Below are 21,413 nucleotides of genomic sequence, written 5' to 3' on the forward strand. Positions count from 1 at the left end.
TATTTGTTTTTTGTTTATTTTCTTTATACTAGCCTTACTGATTACTCTATGGGCAAAATACATAACCATGTAAGACCAATCAAAAGATCTATTAGCAAGGCAGAGACAACTCTTACCCGAGTCATTGATAAGCAAATCACTTTCATTTCTGGACCATACTTTGCTCAGCTTCAGTAATCTCTAAATCCCAAAATTTTTGCAATCAATTTCGTTTCTTACATCTCTTGTAGTAGATGCAGACACAACTTAAAAGGTATGATATTACAAATAGATACTTTGGTCCCCCAAGAGTTTCTCTTCTCCCACTACACTACTTTTGAGTTCTAATATAAGGAAATTACTTCTTTAGGTGCATTTCTTCATGATGGATCAAATGATATGAACTTTTCCGTCGCTGATCATCACTTTGTTATCATCTTGCAGTTTCTGCACAGAGTCCTCAATAGGATAAGCAATGGGGAACAAACTGCATGAACAAAAACAAAGAATAAACAAGCTATTTCTTATTATGATATACCTCTAATAGAGCCATAATCTCATCTGCAGAGTAACGAGAAGCTCCAACTCCATTGTTGTTCACTACAGTCTCTATATCTGCAATAGAAATGTCGTCAAGCCTGTTTGTCCTCATGTGCTGCCCAAACACTCGCTCAAACGTCTCAATCCTTGCCGCAGAGACCGTGCCACTAAATTGCTCTGCGGGAGGTTCATCTACGTCCATTGGATCCGCTGTTTCACTGAATGAACCAGCAAAAAGAGAGAAAAAGAACAATGTATAAGGAGGGTGAGGATAGCTATGAAACGGGTTTCCAAGGAAGAAACTAAATGAGCTACCTTTCGGCATTTGCAGAGACATTCTCTTGTTCATTATCATCACTCCTGCGTTGATTGCCTCTTGGTGTTCTTTCTTGTTCAGTTTGTTCCCTTTGACGTTCTTCTTGCTCGCGTTCATCCATCTCTGTCAGTTCTTGATGATATATTGCAAAGTTCATAAGCTTCAAGGCAGCCTCTGCGTCGGCTTTAGTAACCTTTCCAATAATATCATTTTAAGAGTGAAACTTAGTATGAGGACAAAATTTTGAGTTGGTTTGTTACCTTTCTGCTTAACTTCATTTTGGCATGTGCCGTAGCAAGACGGATTATTGTCTCTAGAGTTCTTGCTGTTATAGGAAGTGTACCTCCAGTCTACAGAGATGTGGATGGTCATGTCAAACACAAGTTCCTCAGACGAAAACACAGCACTCAGTACCAAGGTTTACGTTGTGAAATAATTTACCTTGGTATCAGAACCTGCATTTCTGAGATCTGCATATGCTTCTGCAATACGTTCAGATGCCTAAAAATTCAATAACGAAAGAGAGATTTAAGTCGAACAGCTTAATAGATATAAAATATGTAAATTTGCTAAGTTCAGTGTCGCACTTCATCAGTGAGCTCTGGCTGAATTCGATGCTTGGCATAGTGAATGTACTTCTTCAGGAACTTAATCGTAAGAGTTTTCTCATTGGTTTGGCCTCTTTTCTTCTTCTTCCCATGCAGCATTCGGTTATACTTAACAAACACTTCACTTTCACCATCGTCATCTCTCCCGTACGGCAAGTTCCCGTCTGGTCCTGCCTCACCTATAGTTTACACAAAAGCAAGAGATGTTTCAAGTCACTGATTGGGAAATGTTTAGTACACCTGAGAAGTATGATGTGTATGCTACTACCTCTATCGTTTTGGTAACGATGCATGCGCAAGACGTGTTCCGATATCATGCTATCAATACCAGCATCCATTTGATCCAACACAATGAACAGCAGATCAAAACGAGAGAGCAATGAGTCTGGAAGTCCAATGTTCTTTGTTGGCGTCAATGATCTGTCATACTGCAGGCACAAGAGTAGGTCATTATAACAAGGGGTCAACATATCAGGATGAGTTATATGCAAACTTACGGTTCCATATATGGGATTTGCTGCTGCAACCACACTGCACCTAGCATTTAGTGATGCATGGATACCGGCTTTGGCGATTGTTACAGTCTGTTGCTCCATCACTTCGTGTATAGCAACTCGGTCCTGATCGTTCATCTTATCAAACTCGTCAATGCACACAATACCTTTATCAGCCAGGACCATTGCACCAGCTTCTAGTCTTCGTTCCCCTGATTAAAAAAAAAGAGAATTGATTTTTCATGAGACCGCACTTTGAACTGTTTCTAATTTTGATTTGAAGTTTTAAGGTAAGGCTTTAATGTGATTTTACCTGTTTCTTGGTCAGACGTAACAGCAGCAGTTAACCCAACACCGGAAGAACCACGGCCTGTAGTTGATATCGCCAATGGTGCAATATTCATTATTGCTCTCAGAAGTTGAGATTTGGCAACAGATGGATCACCAACCATCATCATGTTGATGTCCCTGAAATGCAAAAATGTTTTGGTTCACAGAAATTCAGAAACAGTCATACCAGTGAACTGAAGCTAACATTAGTATCTAAGCATGAGCTTACCCTCTTAAGTGGGTTCCGTTCTTGAGGTTCTTTTCCATACCGCCAAGCATGAGTAGTATAACTGCTTTCTTTATCCAAGCGTGCCCATAAATAGAAGGTGCTAAAGAACGAGAAAGAAGATCAAATGCATCATCTCTTGCTGCAATCTTTTTAATCTCCTGCAAGTCTCGCGGGGTGTAGATAGGTGCGTTTGCCTCTTTGTTGAGCAGAGATATATTATTGGCTATGAGGATAGTCCTACACAGAAAGACCTCGGTCAATATAACCACAGTGAAAAGACCATCTTGAACTTAAGAGGTTGCAAGAAAACACGCACCTAAAGACTCCATTTACGCTACCCTTGCTTTTGCCTGGAAGAGCTTTGTAAATGCCAACAACAGCCACTCTATCTCCTGGCTTGCAAGAGTCAACCAAGTCATCCTCAGCGATGACATCCACACTTCGAGGAAGCTGACCAGGAGCAGCGTTTTCAGGAACTTCTTGAATTGACATGGTCTGGTGATCTTTGTATTTACACAATCCATACTCAGTCACCAATAAGTTACCATTATCATCCTGAAAAAACCAAAAAAAAAAAACAGTAACAAGCAAATCTTCCAGCAATTAAAAAAGGTAAATAAACAAAGACCATGTAATTTACCCTTGTAGGATAGACAGAGCCAGTGGGTAAACCAGCGTGGGACGTTATGTCTCGGTACTCTCGATTGGTAAACTCACCGGTAGAAGGACAAAAATGTACGCTTTTAACAACCTTTGGCCTCACAAGAGAGCCTGAAAGCAAAACATGTGTCAGAGATAATTAACTAATCAATGCAGCAGAAGAGTAGTAAAGTGAAAGGGGGTTACATTTGGTGACAATGCCCTCAACACAGACCAAAGATCCAATAAACTCAGAGAGGAGCTCTCTTGGTGTGACACGGCGAGAGACGAAATGACCTTCGAAGCCAACAAGGACTTGCTCTCCTTCTTTCAAGTATTTAGGATCAATGTTGCGTGTAGCTTCAGTGGCTGCGTCGCAAAAGGACTGCATATACTCTATTGGATTCTTCAGTATCCTATACGCAAACCAAAGCAATACACTTCAATTCACAAAAACCCTTACAAAAACTGGCGAATTAATCGAAAATCCTCACCTAGAGGAAGATTCAGATTCGCGGAAGTGAGTGTGAATGTCAGATACATTGACGATGAGACGGTGGCGCTTGTTCTGTACCAGGGACTTGATTTCATCCATGTAGATCTACACAAAGAACCAAAAACTCACAGTTACACGAACAGAAGATTGAGATGGCTCGTGAGAGAGAAAGAGAGAGGGAGTTACGTTTTCGAGGAACTGGATGAAATCTCGCTTGTGGCGAAGCCTCGTCTCCTCCGGCACATCCATTTCTTCCCAAAATCTCTTTCCTTCGTCGTCTTCCTTTGAACACTTGACAGAGATAATGTGTGGCGGGATGTTGTGTGGTGGGACTTGTTCCCTTTTTGGCGGGAAGAGTTGAGCCGTTTTGGGCTACCTAAATTGGGCCTTTCTTTACGCTCTTTTTAACCTCATTATCACTGTTGTCAGCCTCCTTAGCTATGGATTTAGCCCATTAACGGAGCTTCTGACCAATATTTATATAAGCTCAATTTTAATTTTAATATTTGTATAATATCTTATTAAAACATAATATAATACTTAATCATATAATAGTATATATACCATATAATTATTTTAAATATTTAAATTGTTATACTTTGTAATCTATTTGAAGAATTTGGATTTTGATATCAAACTTTGAAATTAATTTAAGATTAGAAAACAAAAAATCTGGATTTGAATTGGCATTTTAGATCCAGATTTGTTGTACTTAATGGTGATGATATATATTTTCCAGTAAATATAACTTTTGAAAAAAAAATACTATGAGAGAAAAATAAAATTCAAAAAGTCTTGAAAATTGTATTCTAAACTATCAAAGTGTGAAAATATAACATTTTCAATTTCGGTGTTCAAAAGTTAGTACTTCAAACCATGAAACTAGTTTTGTTAACAACTTATCTTTTGAAATTAATTTAATTGTTTGCCACATCAAAAAATATTACTGAATATGTTCCTTTGTAAGCAAAGCGTTGATGACATGGTGTTTTTATATTGAAAATAGCTAAAATAACTAAAAGAAATAAATATAAATAAACTATCAATGTTCTGTGTCAAAAAAAATTCGGTATGAATATAAAACACTATCAGCCAACTCTTTAATTAACGCATCAATTGTAGTTGGTGTTGACGCCATTTTTGCTTGGGGACAGAAGACGGAAGAATGAGAGAGACGAAGAGAGAGGAGAGCACGGCGAGAGAGAGAGACGACGAGATAGGAGAGCACCGCGAGAGAGACGAGAGAACATCGAGAGCACACGAGAGTTTAAAGTTTTGTTTCTCTTTTTTGGACTTTGATCTATTTCTAAATAAAAAATATGAACTAATTGCAAAAATCTTTTAATGATTAAATTAATGAATAGGAAGCACAAGAGACGAACACAGGAGAGATTAAAGTTTCGTTTTTCCTTTGTTTTTTTTGGGAAAACAGGAAAATGAAACATTTTAAACTTTTATTTGTCACAATAGAACTTTTGATACTTAGGACAATTTTAGACATATTTTACCTTTTCTTTTATGGAAAAAATAGTAAACTAAATTTTCAAAATGTTAGAGAATATGAAAACTATTGGAAACATAAGTATGACAATATATATGTTGAAATTTTTTTTTTTTAAGTGGGATCATATTTTATTTTATTTTCTAGCTAAAGTTAGAATATTTATTCTGGTTATCTACGTAGCCTAGAAATCCGATACTAAGTTTTATACATAAATATATCCAGGATATATAACGTAAACTAGATTTTCTTATATATTATAACATATCTATAATTCAAAATTGTTATAATCAAGAAAGATGTCTTTGGTATACCTACAGCTTGATAACGACATATAGCCACAACGAAATGATATACCTTATCCATATTGTGTGCCATAACTAGTTCTACCTTTTACCTTATGTGGCGCTTAAGGAAGAATATGTTTCTCATCTACTCTACTATGTTCTGCGTAAGTTAGGATATATATATATATTCTAGGGAAATCTGGAAAATATGGAAACTTTCATATTCAGTTAAAAATGTTTCATAAATCTAAACTAAACCTTCCCTAAATATCTCATAGAATATATTCTTCCATGTTTTTCTCCTTCTCCCACGATCTTTTCTCTTCGTTCTTTGTGCTTCTCTCTTCTTAATCGACATAATCATCTCTTTTCTCTATCAATACAACATGGTTTTAATCTATGTTAAATATGGTGAATGAATGTCTAGTTGCAGTGACGAGTGGAGTTTCGTGGTAGATAAAGAAAGGCGTGGTCGAATGGTAACATTAGATACTATTACTACATTGAAACAGCTCAAGATCATGGTGTGAGAGGATTATGAGGTGGACCATAATGCCGTTAATGCCGAGTTCAGTTATTCGTTGTTGAATCAAAGAGGGAATCCTCCAATTATTATCACCAATGATCAGCAAGCATCTAATGTTGTGGGCTATGCAAAGAGGGATTCATCTACTACCTTGTGTGTCATGTTCTTTGTTTCTGGTGTAAATCGAAAGGAACGAGTCAATATCGATTTGAATAAGGAGCCTTGTGATTCAAGTAAGGATGAACAAGTTCCTGAGATAAATCGAGCAGAGTTTGTGAAACCGTCAAAGAAGTCTTGTGATAGAAGGAATGATCATGTCGCTGCGGATGGTTGCGGTGATGCTGCTTTAAGGAGTGAAAACATTGGAGATTGTCAAAACAATGGAGAAAGTGAAAAGAATGGTCGAGCTTGGAGAGGAGATTTCGTGAAGAAGGATCAAATTTTTGGAAGTAAATGGGTTTTGAAGGCAACAATGGAAATTTTGGCGATGAAGAATAATTTCGATTACACTATTTTCAAATCTATAAGAAAATGGTAGTATATTCGATGTAAGGATGCATTGTGCAACTGGACTGTGCGTGCAGAAGGTATAGATGGATCTACATATTTCATGATCAACCAGTGCGAGAGAAGACATTCATGTGATCATAGGTTTTTTTTATTGAGAACAAATGACGGTAATAATTTCTTATAGATCCTTGTCATCGATTCAATGTTAAAAATTGATCACCAATGATATATCAAGAAACCATTGCTGTCTATATTTCTAAACCGCTAGTGATGAGATGATGATATGTCAAAAACCCAAACAAGCTAATTTTTTTTTGTCACTGACATAAACAAATTCTCAAGATTCTGCAAATCAAAACCGGTAACTCTGTATCCATGTAAACGACAAAAGACGATGGCTTCTTGGCACTGTGTGCAAGACAATCTACCCATGTATTATATGTTTTGCGTACATGAATGATGCTTGAGTTATTGAAACTTTCTTTCAGGATCTTGATATTTTCTGAATAACTTGTACAAGCTTGTCATTTTTCTGGTTCTGAAACCATTTTCACCAATTGAGAACAGTCAATTGCAAATGTGACCTAAAACTGACATAAATTCCGCATACATTCCATTGCCCAAATAAGCGCTTCCATTTCTAAGTGAAGGAGTGACAGACTCACCTTCGTAATCCTTGCGCCCATCAAACCCTCAAAATTTTCCAAAGTATGGAATGATTGGTAGGTTAGTGACTTCGACCTTTGTATTTTGGAGAACCTTTTGTGTCAATGAAACATGTGCTTTAGTCCACAATAGAGACTCTATTTCTGCCAATTTTAAAGTGTCACTGGGATCAATATCTATATCTCTATGTATTATTTTGTATACTTTAATTTACTTTTTTGCATTATCATTTACATTTTCGATTTGTCTTTTTCACGCTTATACTGATCACAAAAGTTAAATGTTTGATTACAAAAAGAGATGAGATAAACTAAGAGTTGTTTACCATATAAGACACTTTTGTGTTTGTTTTAACGTGGAGAGACACTTCCAGCATTTGCGATACTTTATTTGAACAGCTGGCAATTTTTGGACCATTTTGCCCCCAAACGCTGCAACTTTATTATTCATGGTTAGCTGAAAGTAACTAATTATTTCTGGTTAGCTGAAATATGGTGATGTTGGTTCGGTTATTAAAATTAAAGCAGATTGATATATGGGAAGGCGTGTAATAATCTTAGGACCACATTTAAAAATTTGTAAAGAGATCTAACGGTTGGGGCTGGTGTAGCAGGTTTTGTTTGGTTTGACTAGGAGAGGTGATGAGCTAAATGTATAGGAAATTGGACTTTAGTATTAGCCGTCGGATAGGAAAGAGAAAGTAAATCTAGTGGCTTGTATAACATGTACTTGTTTTTTTCAAAAAAAAAAAAAGATTTGAAAATAGTTTTTTTCTCTAATAACTCTCTTTCTAGTTTCCAACGAATTAGAAGTTTTTTAAAAAGTTTTTTTTTGTTCCCAACAGATTTTACTTATTATAATCTCATATTTTGATATAAAAATTGATTATAATTTTTTTTCTTCTATGTTTTGAGATCCATGTATATATTTATTTTCATATCTTAATATTTAAAAATTTTAAAATTGAATTAAATGGACAAATATCGTGGACAATATGTTGGACAATACGTTGTGGACGGTAAAATTTGAACAAATGAATTGTGGACAGTGTAGTCTGAACGAAAGAGTTGTGGATAATGCATATTGAATGAATGAGTTATGGATGGTGTGTGTCAAAGAACAAAAATAGTAATACCCGAGCATAAAGATGTGGATAGTTTAAAATGTGGATGCGTATAAAAAATAGATTTGTGGACAAAAAAAAAATTAGGATGCATATATTCCTCGACAAATAAGATGTGGATGAGAAATAAAATTTGGATACAAAAGGGTTGGAGAGCACAATCAAAATTTTTGGGGGCGAATGTGAAAGTAAGTTAGCACTATTTAGAAGTTTGGGATCTAAATCGAAGTAATGCAAAATTGTGAGGACCACAAGTGCAAATAATCAAAATATGATCTTGACCGATTGTGAACCTCAATCAATTGCAGGAGCAGACCCGGAGTGCTCGATCCGATGTTCTCGACTCCGAGTTTCAGTCCTTCATCCCGTGAGCATGGATTGAGCTTTTTGAGAAGGTCGGTTCGCTCGAGGAACTTATTGTGGCTGCAACTGTGATTCCAACGACGGCGGGGAGCTACAATTGTGATTCCGACGACGGCGGAGCTGCAAAGGGGAGCTGCAATTGTGATTCAGACGATTGGGATTCCGACCAAAGGGGAGCTGCAACGTGGCTGTGGATTCCAGTGAAAGTTTGTTAACTTTGAATCTCTGGTAAAGAAGACGACGGCGGATGAGAGACAACGGCTCTTGAGACCATATATGTGTGGTGGAGGAGGTTTCTGTTTAGTTTAGTTTCTGATTGCAATGGCTCAAAACGATTGTGATTTGCGTTTGTGCGGGGTTAGGGTTATCAGATGTCGTTCTTTATTTTGAACACGTGTCTGTTTAGTTTCGACAATGAAAAATGAGAAATGAGAAAATAAAGCTCGGTCTAGTTTAGGGTTATTAAAGTCTTTAGCTACAAAGAATGTGTATGGCAAGTCCAATGTGTCTTCAACTGTAATTGCCTAATTGGAAACTCATAAAGTGTCTATGAGAGTAAATTTCTCATAAACTAAACCCTCCCATATCCAAGCCAGCGGACAATACAAACAATCATGGAAACATAAGCTGACACAATCAAAAAAATTCCGGAGCCAAACTACAACATATTAAGTAATACTAACTTAGAGTTCATAGAAAAAGCAGAGCTAAAATCAATCAGCAAGACACCTTGTCAGAGACAACACCAAGATTGGAAAGGAGTTGAAAAAGAGGCAAAGCATCTATCGTCGAATTATTGGAGAAGGCCACATGCATGAACTACTTCTAATGCTCTGGAACTTACTATGAGCCACGAGTTCAACCGCAATAAACCATCAAAGGGAGCCGAAACAACTTTAATATTCGAACACCCATGGCCAGATGCAAGAAAGACGAAAGCTCCTTTTTCCTTTAGAACGAGCCAGAGACTCCATAAATAAAGAGTTACACTGAAGAATCTGTTCTCAAGCATGCAAACTAAGGAAAAGCGAACTCTCCAAGTAAGGTGAAACTGTATCTGAAGGTTTTTGTAACATCGTCGGCCAGAAACTGGATCTAAAGGTTTTTGTTCTGGAGAGAAGGGAGAGCTATTTGGAGGAGAGAGAATAGTATGAACGTAATGCTTGATGGACTTGGTTGTTAAAATCTCCAGTTACACATTTTCGACATGTCTAACAAAGATGAAAACCCCTAATTGGGTTTCATTCCGACACTAATACCATTTGCTACATGATTCTTGGTTCTGTTTATAAAATTTGGCAAACATAAAACGAACTAAAGATACAACATTCCGTACACAGATTGTAGAAGCAAAATCTGGATTCTCTACACCTCAATGACCAATAAGAGTTGAGCAAAAATTAACAATGACCAATAAGAACAAAAAGCTGAAAGGAAGAAAGCGCTCAACTTGTGAACCAAGAAGCTGCGAAGAAGATGATGGTGGTGATCTAACAGATGGACCAGAGGATCTAAAGGGTCTGAGGAAATCAGGGTTTGAAGGCAGAGAAAGCGACCACTGAGTTATGTCCACCGAACCCAAACGAGTTTGATATGGCTGCAACCAAAGAAGAAATACAGTCACTATCAGAGAAACCATTGTCGGTTTAAGACAATGACAAGAAGGCCGGTCAGTCACTTACCAACATTCACCTCATGCTGCTTCTTCTCGTTTGCGACCGTATCAAAGTCCACTGCTGGTTCTGGGTTCTACAATGACAAACAGAGAGTTAATAATGATCTAAAACAAAGAAAGCCACGAGAAATAGAGAGATAATACGTACAAATTGGTTGATAGAGGGATGCAGCCATCCCGTGTTGATAGCCTTCACGGTGGCAATGGCTTCAAGACCTCCAGCTGCACCGAGGCAGTGACCTATCATAGACTATAACATGCATTTTAACAGAACTATCACTATAGGGGAAATGCAAAACAAACCAATAACAAGAAATAGCAGTATTAAGTAGATGGAGACGAACCTTGGTGGCATTGATTTTGATCCCTGAAGTGCTTTTGAATACCTTTTTAATGGCATTAATCTCAGCAAGATCACCAGCCAGTGTGGAAGTTGCATGTGCATTGATGTAATTTACCTGGAAAAGGAACGTTCAGACAATCAGCAATAAAACTTCGGTAATAAACTGTAGCAAACTTTGTTACAAACAGCCATAAAATGTTTTCTCACCTCCTCAGGTGATACACCAGCATCTTCAAGGCAGCTCTCAATGCATGAAGACACACCAAGCCCATCAGCTCTTGGATCAGTCATATGATGAGCATCGCAGTTAACAGCGCCTCCAAGATACTCTGCTACAATTGGAGCACCACGTTTCATTGCATGTTCCAAGCTTTCCATCACCTATCAGAGCATAGAATAAATCAATACAATCCATGGAAACAACATCTCACATGTATGAGAGTACATACCAGAACACCAGCTCCTTCACCCATGACAAACCCATCTCTCTGTTTATCCCACGGCCTTGAAGCCGTCTGAGGATCATCATTTCTCTGTGAAAGCGCCCTACAAGCAACAAAACCTCCCAAGCCAATAGGAATAATAGCAGCCTCGGTTCCACCAGCAATCATCATATCAGCTTCACCACGGCGAATATGGTTTGCAGCAGCGTAAAAACAGTAATTAGAAGTGGCACAAGCCGTCGAGATCGAGTAGTTAGGACCCATAAGACCAAGATCAATCGCCAGCAAAGCAGAGCCCATGTTTGTAATAGCATAAGGAATAAAGAAAGGAGAAATCCTCCTGTGACCTTTCTCAATAAGAGCTTGAACACCGTCTGAAAACACAGTCAAACCACCCATACCAGTCCCAACTAGTACTCCAGCTCTCTGCTTATCAATCTACAACAAGTTGGAAACTTTGGTTAAACCCATCAAAGATAAACCAAGCCCATGACTAAAAATACAAACTTTAAACTGAACCAGTCTTAAAGATTTGAACTTTGATCAATTTACAAGAACACCCACAAGTTGAAACCTTTTGTTATACCCATCAAAGATAAACCAAACCTCATGACTAAAGACATGAACTTTAAACTGAACGAGTCTTATAATTTTGAACTTTGATCAATCTACAAGAACACCCACAAGTTGAAAACTTTGTTTAAACCCATCAAAGATAAACCAACCTCATGAGTAAAGATACAAACTTTAAACTGAATCAGTCTTAAAAATTTAAACTTTGATCAATCTACAAGAACACCCACAAGTTGAAAACTTTAGTTAAACCCATCACACCCTCATGACTAAAGATACAAACTTTAAACTGGATCAATCTCAAATTTTCGAACTTTGATCTAATCTAAAGAGAGTAGTACCGTGTTAAGCTTATCACCACCAAGATTCGCACTTTCAAGAGCCTTCTTCCCAGCGACAATGCAGTACTTCAAGCAATCATCAAGCCTCCGCTCATTCTTCCCATCAATGTAACCCTCTGAGCTGAACCCACGGATCTGTCCACCGAATCGGGTCGGGAACTTGGAGGCGTCGAACCGATCAATCAAGCTGATTCCACTCTCGCCGGAGAGCAGCTTCTCGTAGTAAGCGTCGACGTCGTTTCCAAACACGGAGACGAGACCCATTCCGGTGATTACGACCCGTTTCTTCGGGTCTGTTTCGCGTTTGGGGGCGGAGACGGCGGAGGACGACGCGGAGATGAATGAGCGTCTTCTCGTGGGCTGTCTCGCATTGGTGGTGATGTGGTGAGATTGGCGATTTGAGGGTTTTAGGAGTGGGTTTGGTGGAGAGGCGCGGAGAGATGAAGGGTGAAGAGCTTGCATGGCGGATCCAAAGAGAGAGAGGCGATAAGTACGATGTTTGTGTGAAATGGTGTGTGTGTGTGTGTGTGAGATGAGCTTTTGTGGAAAGAGGTTTTGGAGTTCGTCAGATTTGAGCAGCAGTTGATATTTAACTCAATTAATATTTACAACTATTTTAATTAGTTTTCTTTTAAAGTCCCTTGATATTTATAACTATTTTAGTTTTAGTCATAAAGTTATACTATCTTTACAATTTGGTCTTCAGAGCTGATACTTGATACTAAGCAAACTTTTGCATATGACTACTAAAATTTTAAAATTAATATATAAAAGCATATGCAATAAAAATAGTTTTTAAAATTAATTAATTTTTAGCTAAATTGTCTATATTTTTCAAAATCTCAAGATCGGTCATGTATATATTGTGTTAGTTCTACACATAAAAAAAAATAGAATTGATAACAGAGATCAACTATTTGGAAAGTGTGTGGGGTTTAGGTTAAGAAATTTTTTTATAGATCGAAGTTTTTTTTCTTCTTCTGTTTATGAATATTTAAATGAGTATAGGAGAAATAAGAAAAGATTGTAGTTTTTTTTTTTTTACTTAGAAAAGAAAAGATTGTAGTTCTTCTCTTAGCTTTCTATTATGTTTTTTTTTCTTAAAGCATTCTGTTATGTTATTTTGAGTGTGAAATTATTTCCTTGGGCCGAAGTAGGGATGCACTTATGTTTCTCCACTCGACCGGCCACTCTCCGAGATTTTCTTGTTCCTAATATCTTATATATTAAAACAGAAGTCACAACTTTGATTCATGTGTGATTTTTTTAAAAATAGACTATCTACTAGAAAATTATAAAATTTAGTTGTCCTATCATTTAATTTCATATTAACATCACATAAGTCCCACATTGCATAAATCAGCTAATGTCTATGAGTTAAAAAAAAAAAAACCTTGCTATATAATATAAATCGTGACTACTATAATAAAACATTTATATCAAACGCTATATGATTTTAACTCGTGTTTCTTCTTCAGGTTTACTTTTTTTTCCTGACATCCTTCGATATGTTTACAACATCAAGAAACCTCAAAGTTTCTCCGTAGTCCACATGCATTTAAAGTGGATCACTGAAACTACTCTAAATATATATATATAAGTATAGTATCAGCCTGTGGCCATTAACAAACACTCAAACACGATTTGAAATGTTGCTGATCGGGTATTCTTTTTTAACTATCCTATCGTGTCATCTATTAATCCTTTTTCTTGAGGTTGTATTATACTACACAAGTCAATACTATTTTTTAATCGAAGTCAATATTATTTTCTTTGAACATAATGTTACATCTTTATACACCTTTACCACAGTATGCACTTGGAGAAGATGAAGATGGTGGAGTATTCCATAATAAAATCCGAAATATTCCATTAATAATATGGATATATTCTTCTAACCTTAAACAGAAATTGGTTCGCATTAAAAAAAAAACAAGTATTGTACACAAATTTCGGTATTTATAACTATTTTTGGTTAACTAATCAATTAATATCAACGAAAATATTGCCAAATAGTTAACTATATCTTCAAATTAAATTATTCTCCAAATCGTGCTCAACTATCCATATTTATCATCAATGTATTGATTATATCTTATAGGTATATTTTTTACTTATACAAAAATTTGGTATATGTTAGAGAAGCAAGCTGTTCGTGGGTGTTTTTCACCTAATATTTGAAATATACTACAATCATTTTTAAGGCAACCTATAATATCACAACTAAAAAGAATTCGACATGAAAATAATTTTCTACTGTACCAAAGTTTACATATATTAATGTGTATAATAATTAAACACAATTTCAAAAAGCATAAATATATAGAAAATATACAAATACATGTGACAGTTTGAAGCTTGACGAGAAACACGTAAGATATAACATTATTGTGTTTGAAAAATTCAATACACATTTTTCTTATTAGAATATATATCATCTTAATTATATATTAAAACATAAGTCACAACCTTGATTCATGTGTGATTTATTTAAAAATGGACCTAATGGACATATTGCTAGAAAATCATATTACATTTCATTTCTAATCTTATCATTTAAATTTTAGACCTACCAGAAATTTTTATTGGACTATCAATAATTAGATTTAAACAATAGATGATCCATTGAATTTATAGATAGTATAAATTAAATAGATATAATTTAGTGTTGTAATACTATACCTCCATATGTTAATTATTTATTTATCGATGTTAACTTTTAAAATTATAAATATTTGTTAAAACAACAAAAATCATATTATCTAATAATGATTAATCTTTACTGCCTTAAACCAACAAAAACTAAATTTTTAGTTATTTACTCGATAATATAAATCTATGAAACGAAAATTTAAATTTAAAAAAACTTTCTAAATTTATGAAATGTTACAATATTTGTGAATATAACAATAAAATAATATTTTACTAATCTTTATATATAGTTACGGTTTTAATAATGAAATAATAATCCAAAAAAATATATATAGAAGAAAATACATGTGAAAGTTTGAAACAATCTATTCAATGAAAAACATATACCGTAAACTTATTATGTTTTAAAAATTGATAGACACATATATATTATAATATATATCAATTTAGAATTGAAAACAAAATTTTTATATCGACATCAAAAAAAAAACAAAATGTTTATATAAAAATAAATAAAACAAAAACCCGCGCGGTTGCGCGGGTCGAGATCTAGTTAGATAAATTAAAGTAACGTGGTGGAATAGTCCGTCCATACTGGATTAGTATATTGGCAGAGTCCTCTTTTACCATATTACCATGTGTCTATCACATACTGGAGGTGATAATGAATCTACAAAACTGGTGTCGAACTCTCGTGTACTAGATAAGAGAGATTAGGCCACTTGGCTGAATTATCTAAAAGCCCCTAAATTCTTACTGTTGTTCCCTTTTAGCCTCATAGTTTTATTTGCTCTTAGCCTCCCTCGTAAAATTAACATTTCAAAGGTGAGCATGAATTTTCAAAATGTTACTATCTTTTAGTTTGAAAACACTTAAAAAAATTTTAAAGTTCAAAACGTATAAACAAAATAGCGTAAAGAGTAATAAGGTAACAAGTAACCATAAACCAAATACTCAATGCAAATGTAGGTGAACTGATACTCACGTGGAAGCATTAATCTTATATATATACTCAATACGACAATGAAAGGTGTACCGAATAGATAGACATTAATTCTTCAACACCCATGTTCTATTTTCTTTATCAAAACCCAGCTTATCGTATAAAGTCTTCCAACGCGTTAATGTGCCTACTTGCTTGAATGATAACGTACAATTTTCATCATTCATGATAACAAGTTGGTCTAGGTTTCTATTCTTTCACTAATGCAAACATTGTCTTTGCGTTTTCTATCAACATATTAATTGTTTAGTATCATTTTCAAATTTCCATAGACTATTGTTGCCATATGCGAACGTCAATGCTATAAACTTAAACGCCAAACACATGTAAAGCTAGTTTAGATTTTTAAAAATAGAGACAAGCGTTCATTTTGAGGGAAAAAAAATCTATGCTAAAAATAAAACGTATGCATAGATATAAAAAGCAAACACAAGCAATCAATCGCAAATCTTGTTGTGATTGGTGTGCATTTCTCACTTTAGAAAAGACATATAAGACAAGGATGTATTAGTCCTTGAGAGTTGACAAAAAAAATATTAGTTCTTGAGATCATATATACATATATATAAACATTCTAGAGAGGGTAATTGTCAATGCTTACCAAATACAACTCTAGACTGACTATTGGACTATTTCCACATTTCTTTGTATCAGTCAATCATACAATGCAATATCATGCCGCCAGAAAAGACTATGGAACTATTGAGATTTTGCTTGGTTTTGATCATCACATGAGGACTATAAAATTATTTGTCGGAACTTCATTAGTAAATTCGATTACACAAACTAGTTCCCTTAATCTAGCCGATCATAATGTAATTCTGAACCTATATCATTTCCTCAACTTTCAAATAAGACCATTATGAATTTTGCTTGCATTGCACGAAATAAGATTCCAAAGCATTTCATAAAGTTCAGTAGCATGGTCGAGCCTATTTAAAAATACATGTTAAATGTTCTCTATTTTTCAAATAAGCAAGAAATTACTAACTACTTTACACGATAACAGGTAATCAACTACTTTTACAGACAACTTCCGTTAACATGATGATGATAAATTTGCAAATTCAGTATATTACAGAAACAATTAATCTTCACATCGTCAGTTCTATCTACTGAACGACGGTATCATTGGTTTTCTTACGTTACCAGTATTTATTGTCCAGAAAACTTGAGAGGTTGTGTCTGATTTTCTACAGGTTTCCAGCTGTTAAACTTTGAAAGGTGTAAAAATCAGGATTTTGAGGTTTTAAGAATTAAACGTTAGATTTTTCTGTTGTATTTTTTACTTGTTTCAGGGTTTGTTTAAGATCATTTTCTGTTTGTCCGCTATAAGAAGAATGTAATTTCAAGTTACAGAACTTTAATATAAAATTTAACATTTAGCCTAAAAATTACACTTAGATTAATTACATTAACAGGTCAAAAACTATAAAAATCAGATACGAATAATTTTTGGGTATTGTATTGGAAGAATTTAGAATTTTACACATGAACTAAAGAGTACAAAAAAGACATTGTTGACGTTCAAAAAAACGAAAAAAAAAAAACTAACGTGTTAAAATCTGCAACCGCAACAGAGAAAGAAGAAAGCAAGCTTAGAAACCAAAACCATTCCTTCAATGATAGACATGATTCTGTATCTCAAAGTTTCGAGAAACGACATCTTCAGATTCAGTCTCTTCCACTTTAGCCCTCCAAGTCCCGAAAATTTCAACCTCGTCCTTTCTTTCCTTGTCTTAAATATCGAAAAGGTACCTTTTCTCATCATCTTTGATCTTGAAATCCTTTCGAAATCGAACATAACAGAGCGAGAGAGAGGAAGTAGGTATATAATGTGTTGCTTATGGTTTGTTGTTATAAAGTCTTCGCAGACGAACAAATGAGTTTTATACAAGCCCAAAGCCAGGGTGTATTGGTAATTAATAGTCGTTGATTTGAAGCGTGTTTCAATATTCCAATTTCCAATGATCAACGTAGGTGTGCTGACGCGAAACCACTCTGTTTCTTTTCCAGATGAATTTTCGTGGATGTATCGTTATCTGTTTCTATATATAGTGTAGTTATCTTTTATAAATATTTTATACGTATATCTATAGTTCTATACAATATATATTTTAAGAGAGTTTAATGTCAAGTGATTATCCTATTTCTAAGTGATATCCCCTATATATTATTTGAGAAACATTACAACATTTTTTGTAGGCACGTGTCATCACTAGAATGATTCTTAGAATCCTTAGAGAAATAGGTTGGCCCATTTAAATATATAATAAGTTTTTTATTAAATCCCAATAAATACATTATTAATGTGCTTCATTATTTCCTTAAATAAGATTACAGAATTGCCTAATGTCGCTAAAGTATATATGACAATTAATGATTTTGAATAATAAAGATTTGATAAAAATAAGTATGTATCCCCTATACATTAAAAGAGAAGTCACTTTAGTGATTTCTAATGACGTGTCGCTCATAGGTGAAGTTTCAAAAAAATTATTATAATTTAATTAGTCGATTGTTTTTAATTTTTATTTATTTAAATTAGATCTAAAAATTTAAGGTAAGTCTAAAAATATTTAACATCACTTACCTTATAATCTAAAAAATATTACAAATAACAATTTATGGCAACTAAATCTCGAAATTATAGAAAGATTAATAATGTTATATTTTATTACTTTTAATATTTATAAACTATAAAATATAATGCACAATTTTTATATAAGATAATTATAATAGTTTTATATTCTACTTGATGAATTGTATTCGAATATAATTATATAATAACTATTTTAAATATTACAAAATCTAAACATGTTTATTAATATGATTTTTAAATTATTTATCGTCGTTTACAGAATAAATTTATCAGAATTTTAAAATTATTTATATAATATTATAAATTATTTATAAAAATATAAATCCTACTATATATTGATTGAGAAGTCACATAAGTGATTTAATATTTACTGGTAGTAATAGCAATTATGACCTATCAAAGTTTAATTTATTAAATAAAGTTAGTTTAGGGGGTTTTTCGTTAAATACTTAGTTTGAGAGTTTTTGCCCAAAACAAACTTAGTTGGGGGGGGGGGGGGGGGGGGTTTAACATTAAAATTCCTTATTTTTTTCTTATTATCTATTATTTAAATCCTTATAGTGGAATTTGTTTTATCAAAAACCAGTTTTAATCAACTGACGAGATATCTTCTTTCCTAATATCATGCATTTAATATTTAAATATATATATATATATATATATTTGAGTTATCAAAATTATGTATATATTATAACTAGAATATTTAAAAATTTATTAGAAGATATTTTATCTCATAGCTGAATTAAATTTTATTAGAGGATATTATATCTCATTGCTTCTCTTGGAAACTAAGTCATTTAGAAACTTAAACTAATTTGCTATATAAATATCGCACCACCTATATTAGTTTCACGCATCTATCTTTTAAGTTTTCATATGTTTTTGATCGTTATAATTTAAATTCTACTTTTGTGATCTTGTGCATGTGTATGATAATCAATAAGTAATTCATAGACGGAAACACCATTACTGGTAATTTTATGGGAGGATTTTTCTTCTCCTTTATTTTTGTTTTCTTCCTCTCCATTTTGTATCTCTATCTATATTTTTGCATCAGTAGTGATTCAACTAACAAAAAGAGACGACTCTGTTTATCCTGTAACTGATCATCCCTTTCGAAAAAGGTAATTCTTTTTTTTATAAAGTTAAATCACTTATCAAGAATATAATATAAGATATGTATGCTAATCAAGTGTAATTTATTTATTGTGCGTGATCCTCTTCGGTACGTTTGAGAGCCAAATATAATCTCAAAGCTTTTTAAAAACTTTGAAACTCATTGATGTTGTCCTATCAATTATATAATTTGTTATCTTTAAATATTTTTGTTAGAATTACCTAGTTATAATTATATTTGTTTAATTTTAAGCTACTAAAATAAATTAAACAATCATAGTAACCATATAATAAAAATTAAAAAAATTATTTATATATTATATTTTGAATTTTAAAAAACGAGTATAAATTACTAAAACTGTTAAAAGTTTCACATTCAAATTTTGGTGATCTATGATTTAAAACTTTTGTTATGACATGATACAAATAATTAAAAAGTAATATAAGTTGAAAGTCTCATTTAATAAGTATCAAAAATAAAAGATCTATAAATATATGTATCATTTTAAATTAAACTATATGCCATATAAAAATACATAAATATCTTAATTTTGAAATTTACTTTGAAAATTTTTTTGATAAAAAATTTGAAAAAATATTGACAACTTAATTTCTTAAAATATTATAAATTACTTAAACCATTAATCCCACAGTGAAAATTTTGTTATCACTAATTTAGACTTTTTGCTATAACAGATACAAATGATAAAAAATAAATATGAGCAAAAAGCATCATCTAATAAATATTAATGTTAAAATATATCATATATATGTTAATATCATTTAAATTTAATTATATATTATATCAAATAGAATTTTTTTTTTGATTTATAAAATTTATTTATATATTCGCACCAATTTAATTATATAAGTAGGTGATAATGATTTTTTAATTATTCAATATATATTTATTATTTCATAATATGTTATAAACATATAATATATAAAATAATTTATATATATAATGTTCATCCCGCGCAAGGCGCGGATCTTAACCTAGTATAAGTTATTCATGTATACGTATATTCTTTGTTCCAAATATATATATATATATATATACTTGGTGTTTTGTCCGTACTTATATACATATATTTTTTGTTTCAAATATATATATACTAGGTGTTTTGTCCATACTTGTAAGCTTAATAATTTTAAAAATAAATTGTAAAAAGATATATTATCAATTCAAAACCATGAGAATAAGTTATATTCATACTTTTGAAATATTTAATAATTAATTAAATATTAATTTTTATATATGATAAAAATTATTTATGTAAAATATATTTGATTATGTAAACTAAACTTAAAAACATTCATATATACATAAAACAATATATATAGATTTATATTTATTTAAAAATAATATGATGTAAAATATATTTTGGATAATATATAATCTTTTTAAATAATGATGATTTTAAAATTAATGAAATTTGTTTTAAATTATGGGTAATTATATATTAAAAATTTAATATAATTATTAATTAAAGATAATAAAGACTTTAAACATTCAAAATTTTAACGTGAGAGAAAGAAAAGTCACTACAAATAATAAGATAAATATTTATGAATTTTTTGCCAATTTGTTTTCAGAAATTATCACACTAAGTGGTTTTGACTGTCATAAGAAATTTAAAATAGAATCAGTTTAATATTACTAAACCAAATATAATAAATATATATATATATATATATTATTGAAGTAAATATCATATAAATTTAACTATGATATTATCCTTAGAATTTTTTTAAATTATTCTCAAGATACTGAAAATTTATCATCTAAATCACTAAAAATATTTATTAAAATTAATAATTAAGTTAAAAATATGACTAAACCTAAAATTATGGAGAGCATGACAAATCAACAAATTCACTTCTCAAATAAGAGTATAGACTATGCGATTTTCCGTATTCATCCACTGGTACAAATATTTAAAACTCAAAATCATAATAATTTACTAGTATTGTTTTTTCTTATAAATTCATCCACTGGTACTAATATACTAAGAAGTCTACGTAAAAGATGTTAGTTTTTGCATTTCACCAGACTTT

At 32.6% G+C, this 21,413-nt stretch overlaps 3 protein-coding genes across 3 annotated transcripts; all 3 read right to left on the bottom strand.

The window, feature by feature from the left end:
* Positions 1–124: 124 nt before the first annotated feature.
* Positions 125–3,880, bottom strand: LOC103853694 (DNA replication licensing factor MCM3). Its single transcript, XM_009130603.3, has 15 exons — positions 3,818–3,880; positions 3,630–3,736; positions 3,343–3,551; positions 3,137–3,267; positions 2,813–3,051; positions 2,497–2,733; positions 2,251–2,405; positions 1,941–2,149; positions 1,712–1,871; positions 1,423–1,622; positions 1,277–1,336; positions 1,096–1,185; positions 835–1,028; positions 518–737; positions 125–426 (listed from the first exon to the last, which is right to left on the bottom strand). Exons 1-15 carry the CDS (start codon positions 3,878–3,880, stop codon positions 370–372), a joined length of 2,331 nt encoding a protein of 776 aa, XP_009128851.2. The 3' UTR covers positions 125–369.
* A 5,942-nt stretch (positions 3,881–9,822) lies between these two features.
* LOC103853696 (3-oxoacyl-[acyl-carrier-protein] synthase I, chloroplastic) lies at positions 9,823–12,560 on the bottom strand. Its single transcript, XM_009130605.3, has 7 exons — positions 11,983–12,560; positions 11,075–11,506; positions 10,833–11,006; positions 10,627–10,740; positions 10,431–10,532; positions 10,290–10,356; positions 9,823–10,204 (listed from the first exon to the last, which is right to left on the bottom strand). The coding sequence occupies exons 1-7, from the start codon at positions 12,442–12,444 to the stop codon at positions 10,137–10,139; spliced, it is 1,419 nt and encodes a 472-aa protein (XP_009128853.1). The 5' UTR covers positions 12,445–12,560; the 3' UTR covers positions 9,823–10,136.
* A 4,423-nt stretch (positions 12,561–16,983) lies between these two features.
* LOC103853698 lies at positions 16,984–17,985 on the bottom strand. The gene has a single exon (XM_009130606.3). The coding sequence runs from the start codon at positions 17,439–17,441 to the stop codon at positions 17,196–17,198; it is 246 nt and encodes an 81-aa protein (XP_009128854.1). The 5' UTR covers positions 17,442–17,985; the 3' UTR covers positions 16,984–17,195.
* Positions 17,986–21,413: the final 3,428 nt, after the last annotated feature.

The sequence above is a fragment of the Brassica rapa genome, chromosome A02 (genome assembly GCF_000309985.2).
Source record: "Brassica rapa cultivar Chiifu-401-42 chromosome A02, CAAS_Brap_v3.01, whole genome shotgun sequence".
NCBI lineage: Eukaryota > Viridiplantae > Streptophyta > Magnoliopsida > Brassicales > Brassicaceae > Brassica > Brassica rapa.

Excerpts from the sequence above, each read along its gene's own strand:
- LOC103853696 (XM_009130605.3), bottom strand. The coding sequence starts at position 12,444 with ATGCAAGCTCTTCACCCTTCATCTCTCCGCGCCTCTCCACCAAACCCA. Across the intron at positions 10,741-10,832 it reads CTGGTGTATCACCTGAGGAG|GTAAATTACATCAATGCACA; the intron begins GTGAGAAAACAT and ends TTCCTTTTCCAG. Across the intron at positions 10,357-10,430 it reads ATCCCTCTATCAACCAATTT|AACCCAGAACCAGCAGTGGA; the intron begins GTACGTATTATC and ends TTGTCATTGTAG.
- LOC103853698 (XM_009130606.3), bottom strand. The coding sequence starts at position 17,441 with ATGTTCGATTTCGAAAGGATTTCAAGATCAAAGATGATGAGAAAAGGT.
- LOC103853694 (XM_009130603.3), bottom strand. The coding sequence starts at position 3,880 with ATGGATGTGCCGGAGGAGACGAGGCTTCGCCACAAGCGAGATTTCATC. Across the intron at positions 2,406-2,496 it reads AACGGAACCCACTTAAGAGG|GGACATCAACATGATGATGG; the intron begins GTAAGCTCATGC and ends TTTGCATTTCAG. Across the intron at positions 427-517 it reads AGATTATGGCTCTATTAGAG|AAACTGCAAGATGATAACAA; the intron begins GTATATCATAAT and ends GACTCTGTGCAG.